This window comes from Helianthus annuus, chromosome 9 (genome assembly GCF_002127325.2).
Source record: "Helianthus annuus cultivar XRQ/B chromosome 9, HanXRQr2.0-SUNRISE, whole genome shotgun sequence".
NCBI classification, from domain to species: Eukaryota; Viridiplantae; Streptophyta; class Magnoliopsida; order Asterales; family Asteraceae; genus Helianthus; species Helianthus annuus.
The window spans coordinates 127,548,421-127,556,812 of record NC_035441.2 but is presented as its reverse complement, the minus strand read 5'-3'; the positions used below and the strand labels follow the sequence as shown (position 1 = coordinate 127,556,812).

The window sequence follows — 8,392 nt, the reverse complement described above, 5'->3', positions numbered from 1 at the left end:
GGGGAATAGTTCCCCCATTGGACCAACGCGTTTATTGTTTTATATCCATTCTAAAATTACGCTTTTGCCCCCAGCTCAAAATAAAATTACGTTTTTTGTCCTCATCTCAAAATTACGATCTCGCCTTCAATTCAAAATTACGACTTTGCCTGGCACTTTCCCATTGGACCAACCGGTTTATTATTTTATATCCATTCTAAAATCATGTTTTTGTCCCTTTTTAAAATTACGCTTTTGCCCCAGCTCAAAATAAAATTACGCTTTTGTCCTCATCTCAAAATTATGATTTTCCCTCCATTCAAAATAAAATTGTGGTTTTGCCCTCAGCTCAGAATTACCTTTACGCCCCCAGTTCAAAATAAAATTTTGTTTTGCCCCCAGCTAAAAATTATGATTTTGCCCTCGGTTCAAAAATGTGATTTTTCCCCGTTTAAAAAATTGTGATTTCGCCCTCAATTCAATATTACGTTTTTTCCCCAGTTCAAAATAAAATTATGTTTTTGCCCCCAACTCAAAATTATGATTTTGCCCTCGGTTCAAAATAAAATTGTGCTTTTGCCTCCATCTTAAAATTACGATTGTGCCCTTAGTTCAAATTTATATCACGTTGTTACCCCAAGTTCAAAATTACGAATTTGCCCCTGGTTCAAATTTACAGTACTGCCATTACTTTAGCTTTTGGCAAATTACGATTTTACCACAGTCAAAAAATACAACTTTCCCTCAGTTAAAAATTAAAATATTGTCATTGTTTTAGTTTTTTTATTAAGAGTTAATTACACCATTAGTCCCTGTGGTTTATGGAAAATAACAAGGTCAGGTACTAATAGTTTAAAATAACGTTCTAAGGTTTTAACTTTTCAATTTGTAACAACCTGGGGTATTAACACTAACTTTTGTTAACATTTCTGTTAAGTTTGAATGAAATTACTAAAATACCCTTTTAACAACTATAAGTGCCTTTTATGTAATTATCTTTATCTTAATACAGGGATCATTATAATTAAATTTATCTCAAAGTTTGACTTTTCCTTTTCTTTTATTTTGTTCTTCACCAGATTCTATTCTCACCCACCCATGTTTATGTGAATTGGTCGGCAACGAGCTATGCACTTGATCTGTCAATTGAATCGTTGAAGAAGAAGGTTTGATATTGTAGGTGTCGAGTAAAAGGTTTGATTTGTAAGTTTACCGGAGACTAATACTGAAAAGGGTTTGAACGGTCGGAGTTGATTGTGATCGTGAGTGAAATATTCATCTAATTTGAAGGGTGTTGGGGCACCATGGGATTTAAGGCTTTGATTTTGATTATAAACTAAGAGATAATTATAAACTAAGAGATAAGGATTGTTGCTCCATATAAATGAACTACCGACTTTAAATTGGGATATAATAGTTTATTGTTGTTTATGTGTTCTTTAGTTTGTTTACAAGAGTTGATTTGAAAGGATTTAAGAAATTATTGAAAGATGAAGATGAAAACAGGTTGAATATGTATATGATGGATACAATTGCTCCTCACCTAAAGTTGTACTTTAAGTAATTTTATTTCTGATGATAAAGAAGTTGTGGCTTTGGTTGACTTTGATCTCAAAAAAGGAAATGGGTTTCAGAGAACTTTGCCACAACATTTATGAAAGTAAGATCGAAAATGAAAGGGGATGGTTATCGCTGGGATTTTGTTGCAAGGAAAAATTGAAACCAAAATCGAAATTGTTTCGACACCTATTTGTCAGAACAAAATAAAAGAAAAGAAAAAATCAAAGTTTGGGATAAATTTAATTATACAAATGATCCCTGTATTACAGATAAAGAGAATTTATAATTATATAAATGGCCCTTATTGTTGTTAAAAGGGTATTTTAGTAATTTTATTCAAACTTAACAGAAAAGTTAACAAAAGTTAGTGTTAATACCTCAGATTGTTACAAATTGAAAAGTTAGAACCTTAGAACGTTATTTTAAACTATTAGTACCTGACCTTGTTACTTTTCATAAACCACAGGGACTAATGGTGTAATTAACTCTTTTATTAAAACTATAAAAGTGTTTTGTTTTAATTGGTTGACTCGATTTAATTGTTTTTTATTAATGGGCTGACTAACACTCGCTCATTATTCGACTATCGCTCCGCAACGCGGGCGGGGATTAACTAGTATTATTCATAGTCGATCTTTAAGATATCAAACCCGACACGAAGATAAATGAATCGGGTCTACCGAGACCCGGAACAGAATCTTGAGATAATATCCCTGCCTGCCTGATCATCTATCTGACTCTAAGCTTGAAAATCGGTCCTTAAACCATAAATCCACACCCTCATTTGAAACAATAACACACTATATATTTCCGATCCAATAAACCTGCTGGAATCGAGGAGGTTGAATCGTTAGGTTTAGGTCAACAATGTCGTCGGAGCCTCCGCCCTTCCAGGAATCAACACGATGCGACGTTTGTAAATGCAGTTTCAACACCTTCAGACGTCGGGTATACGTTTCAAACCTCGATTTATCAATATTCTGCTTCAATTTTATTCTAGTTAATTGTGTTTTTAATCGGTTAATTAGATTCTGAAATTCGATCATAGATATGTATTATGTAAGTTTAAATCTATCTCAATCATCAATTGCACACCTGATTGTTTTGACCTAATCAAGATCATACACTTACAATTCTATGTATCTGATAATAAGAAGAAACTGATCATGTTTAGTGGCTATCTATTGCTGAAGGCTTTTATTTGTTACACATACATAGTGATCATCCTCGATTCGAGCTCATATTATGTTTTGTGACTATGAGAAGAAGAAATGCATCAGGAAGTGAAGAATTGTACTACTTCATTATCTATTATTGAACGTTAGATAGAATAATAATCATATAAAATAACTGTAATTAATTACTACTAAACAAACAAGATAAAAGCTCTGACCATAAACCAAAGAGAAAATTTGGTTCGGTTTTTGGGTGATATTGACGTTACCGATGCAGGATATTTTTACTTTTGAAACAGAGTCTTTGACATGAGTAAGTGGTGAGTTGGAACTTGGAATAACTTATTTTTATTGAATTTTAAGTGTATGCTGTAATTATTGGGTGAATTCAACTGTGATCCTATTCATATACCATTAATGAACTGAAAAAGTGAGAGTCATGGGTGATATGGAGTTACTAAGATTGGAATGGTTTATGACACTAGTATTGCTTTATAAAATCTGAAATATGTTATGCAAATTCGTTGTTTAATCGATGAGAGGCCATATTGCACACCTGAAGTATGCTTAAGAAGTTGTATTCTTTTATTTCCTGCATTCTAAAAATACAATGCAACACAACCAACATTTTCAACATTTCTGTTTGGAATTTACAAATTTTCATTTTGTCTTACCATTTTTTCTTATTTTGTAGCATCATTGCCGATGTTGTGGGCGAACCTTGTGTGCTGAACATTCATCAGATCAAATGGTATGTTATCTCTCTTCTTTTCTCAATTCACACATCTGCAAGATATTTTTATTAGCAAGTCATTCTAAAAAAAAAACAAAATTGTTTGAAACATTTAATATTGTGGGCTCTTTCAGGCTTTACCTCAATTTGGTCTTCACTCACCTGTTAGAGTCTGCTCCAACTGTTATAATGATGCATCTCGGTAAGTCTTAAAGCTTGTGGCTTTGTGCATCCATTTTGCTTATATTGACTTTCTACGATATGCAAGTTTATGTTAAATAGTTTATATCGCTGGAAAAGATAGCATAGATTTTTTTTCTGAATGTAAATACCTCACCTGTTTGTTATAACAGCTGTGTTTTAAATAGCAAATGTAAGTATGTAACATCCTTAATTTCCTTCCCTTATATTCACAATATTCTTGACTTCTAGTCTTTAATCGACGGATACTTGCAAGTTGCAATATAATGTTATAAAGATACGTAATCTCATATATTATATCATGATCATTTTAAAGATGCATATTCTTCAACATTAGCTCTTAATGCTTGTCCCTTTTTTTTTATTTCACTGATTTATTTAGTAATGGATTTAGTTTCTGCTTTACTAATGAACTTGATCCGAGTACTTACCAAATAAATCTTCTAGAAACCTTATAGCATGTGATTTTTGGAGTTTAAAAACAAACGGGTTATATTCCCTTATGAATCGATTTTTATGAATAATTGGGAACTTTTATGTATCTGTGTAATTACTGTATTTGTATTGAATCTTGGAAACGTCAAAACTTCACAGATTTTATATCTATTTGTACGTCATACATGATGTCTTAAAGCCTATATTACGTATCTTGGAGTACAATTATTTACTTCATTGAGATATTTTCTTTTGTAGCTCTGGAAAATCCGATGGGGGTGCGTCTGTGAACGGAGCAAATTCTGTGACAGATTCAGTTGCAAGGCTAGATATTAGTGCACCATCAAATTCTGATACCACACAAAGTGGTGCTCCAAATTGCACATGTGGAATGCCTCTATGCATTTGTGAGGTGGCATCAAATGATGACGTGGCACCTGTGCAGGCAAGTGATAGTCCTTATATTTTACCTTCTATTCTATCTTAATAAACCCTAAATTCTTATAAGCTTTTGCCTTCTGCTTGCAGCCTAAACTTGTCCCGACATCCACAGCTCCAAAGAAAGTAGACACTGCACCGAGGAGTAGAGCTTCTTCATCTAGAAGGTAGTTTGTGTTACATTCATAAATCAAAAGGGAACACTTAAAGCGGAACGAGTATTTCGATTAATGTTAAAGTAACGTATAATGATTTTGCAGTAGCGGACAATCAGCCAACGCTGGCTTAGAAAGACCACTTGCGGAGTATGAAGTTAACGGAGAGGTATGCTATCTTGTAGTACACGTGTAAGATAAACTTGATGTAATTTTGAGGATTCATTAAGGGCAAACTTGACCTTTCATGTGTTTTTAACTCATTTACATCCACACCTCGTTGTACTCCTCTTTAATTCCAACCGATTTTTTTCTACTGATATTGTCCTCAATTAATTCCTTCACTCCTAAACTTGTGTCCAAAGAAATAATAAGATACTCCATGTCTTTGTATCCTCTGACTTATCTCCACTTAACAAAGCCCTCAAGTTCTTTTTTTTTCTTTAATTTCAGCCGTCATATATTTGAGCCCATAATCCATCCTTTTAAAACATAGACTTACAAATCAACATAAAGCAAATAAATGACCAAGTGAAATTGACATTTAATTATTAGTTCAACTTTCTATTTTCTTTAACATATGACAACCATATAAAATAACTACTCTTTTTCAAGGTTTAAAAGAACGGAAACGAGTTTCGAGGCGTTTTCCCTTCGCCTCACGAGGCGTAAGCCTCGAGGCGAAACGAGGCGTAAGCCTCGAGGCGAAACGAGGTGTAAGGCCGAGGCGGTTTTAATAAATAAATAAATATAAAAATTATACATATTATAAAAATAATAATACTAACTAATTTCATCATCCAATTCATCAAAAACACACTTAAAAAAGACATGAAATGCTTGAAATTGACACAAAAAGTCAAAAACATCAAAAACAACTATCAAAATCCCCTGAGGCGCACTTGAGGCGCAGCTTTCTTAGCGCCTCAGCCCCTCTGAGGCGCATATACATTAAAAACAACATGAGGCGCGCCTCAGACTCGTTTTTTGGCCGTTGCCTCGAGGCGCACGCCTCAAATGTTTTTAAAACCATGCTCTTTTTTTTAATCATCATTAATATTCTCTATGGTTATTATTGTTGACTCATTTTAGCTCGTTTCCATTTGAAATCATCAAACTTTAATTATGAACCATATATGAGTAGAATTTAATAAAAACAACCCTAAATCTACTCAAAAGTATAGGAATATTTATATAAAAATATGTATAATTTAGAAGTTAGAACACATCAGAAGTTAACGGAGAGGTATGCTATTTTGTAGTACACGTGTAAGACACTGTAGAATGAAAATTGGCAAAATATGTAAATTGTCTTTATTTATTCTCGTCTCTTTATTTAGCTTTCTTCGATATCAATCAATAGAAGTTAAAATCTCTTACCGTATGAAATACCTTGTCATCTGTTAATCTCTGTTGATAGTTTTATAAACCTGAAGATATTATATGTTGTTTTATAGGGGTTACGGGAAGCTATAAAGAATGGTGACTTATTTTCTGTCAGAAAACTTCTTGGTGAGGTAAGGAAGATAAATTCTAGTAATTGGTAAAAACTTGTTTTTAGTCGTTCTTCAGTATACATTTTCTGTGGTCAAATGGTTGACTTTCCAATCCAACATCGTTTTATCTGTTGTAGGGAGTGGATGCAAATTACTGTGACAGACAAGGATTCTCACTCTTGCATTTGGTACTCTCTCTCTCTCTCTCTTTCTCTACACACACACACACATGTGTGTGTGTGTGTTAGGCATGTATCATTTCCTTGATGCTAACAGCATTTCTTGAATTTAGGCTGCGGTTTTTAACAAAACTGAGATAGCTTTTACCCTCATGGAAAATGGAGCAAGTCTGGACTGCAAGAATCCTCAGGGTAAATTTCATTCACTCCTTAATAAATTTTAGGCCTAATATGTGTTTCAGCGATTCGACTTTTAGGGACCCTTTCAATTTGGTTACCAACTTGCCTAAAAGTCGATATTAAGTTACTGGATTCATCTTTCACTCCTAACCAACTTGTTACCTTTAGCTGCTATAGCAATTACTAGACTGAGCACTTATGCATAAATCTTTCACAAATTAAAGCTAATAGCATAGTTTTTGATTATTTATCTCATGAAAATACAAGCAAATTTCATAAAATACAATTTTAACATTTACATGGAAAATAATTGAAATCAAATTGTTTCTCATTCAAACTTTAGGAATATTCAAACCTAATGTACAAGAAGATGTGTTGCATCAAGTACAAATTGTAAATATGGTTATAGACACACATATAACGCAACATCATCGATCTATCAAAGTGACGATCTTTATTTCATTGCAGGGGAGACTCCACTTGATTGTGCCCCTGTAACATTGCAATTCAAGATGAAGAAGAAGATGGAAGAAATTAAACAATCCAAGTGAACACTAATATCATGGTATCTGGAGACCATTGACCATTTTGTGTTTTATTTTGACCCATTCTCTTGGTGGTTTGCAACTGTCTTTGTGTGTTGGAACAATACCAAATTCTGAACTAAACTCTGGATCAATAAACCTATTCCACTTGGCTCTTCTTCGTATTTTATTTTATTTAGTTAGAAATTTGTTAAATGTTTGGTTAATGTAGGTGCAGATAAATGGAAATAGAGCAAACTTTTATTTGAACAAGGACCACAGATGGTGTATTTGTTGAAAAATAAAAATTAATGCAAAATTTAGGATTAAAATATTTGGTTTAACTTGTTCAAATTCATGTTGTATAAAAGACGAAGGATTTTTGTATAAGTATGATTGGTTGTCGATTGTGGGATGATTCTGTCTTGTCTAAAAAAAAAACTAAATGGATATAGAGAAATGTAGGTCAAATAATTTAAAAAATATCTATACATGTGTAGATTTCATATAATATGCACATGTGTATACATCCCTTCAACTAAATTAACATAGCCATGATACATATTAGAATAATCATACATAAATGCAAGACTATTTTTTTTTCCGATCAATTACTTTATATGAAGTTTTTCCAATTACGGTTCATAATATGCATATATGTTGATGTTATGTGTTATGGGTTAACTAAATATCCGTTATCTCATTGCCACATCACTATCACGTCACAACTTGACTATTAACTAAACATCCGTTAACATCGTGTTGTGGGTTAACCAAACAAAAAGAAAAAGAAAATGAAGGTTGCCTTGTGATCGGTCAAGTATATCAATGGGGCCCACCCCTATGTCACTCCCTCTTGCTCAACTCCGCCAACATGTTAACGATTTGGCCATCAACTAAAGCTGGTAACGGACCGGCGCAGTGTGCCAGTTGTTACATTGCTGATGTGGCGCATTAAAGGGCATCCAGTTAACCAAGAACGGATAGTCTTAAGTGTGAATAACCAGAATGGTTTGATATCTTTTATTGATAATAAACAAGACTATATATACATGAGTTTCCTAACAACCTAATCTCTAACAATGGAAATACAGCAAACATACAGCAAGGACCATTAAGGCAAAATAAACACAAAGATACAACAGAATATTCCTAGGGAATATTACGACTTATAGTCCCCCGCAGTCGCAGCGGTAGTTTAACGCACGCACAGACTGGACTTGAATCGATTGAACAGTTGCTTAGGAAGTCCTTTGGTGAAGATGTCTACGTATTGATAGTCAGCCGGAATATGGAGAACACGAATATCGCCGATACGAACTTTTTCACGGACGAAA

General features: G+C 33.5%; 1 protein-coding gene across 1 annotated transcript; it reads left to right on the top strand.

Moving 5' to 3' along the window:
• The first annotated feature begins 2,207 nt into the window (after positions 1-2,207).
• Positions 2,208-7,240, top strand: LOC110878623 (hepatocyte growth factor-regulated tyrosine kinase substrate). The gene is made up of 10 exons (XM_022126962.2): positions 2,208-2,487; positions 3,409-3,465; positions 3,582-3,649; positions 4,342-4,528; positions 4,612-4,688; positions 4,782-4,845; positions 6,134-6,193; positions 6,310-6,360; positions 6,465-6,543; positions 7,000-7,240. Exons 1-10 carry the CDS (start codon positions 2,407-2,409, stop codon positions 7,080-7,082), a joined length of 807 nt encoding a protein of 268 aa, XP_021982654.1. The 5' UTR covers positions 2,208-2,406; the 3' UTR covers positions 7,083-7,240.
• The last annotated feature ends 1,152 nt before the right edge of the window (positions 7,241-8,392 follow it).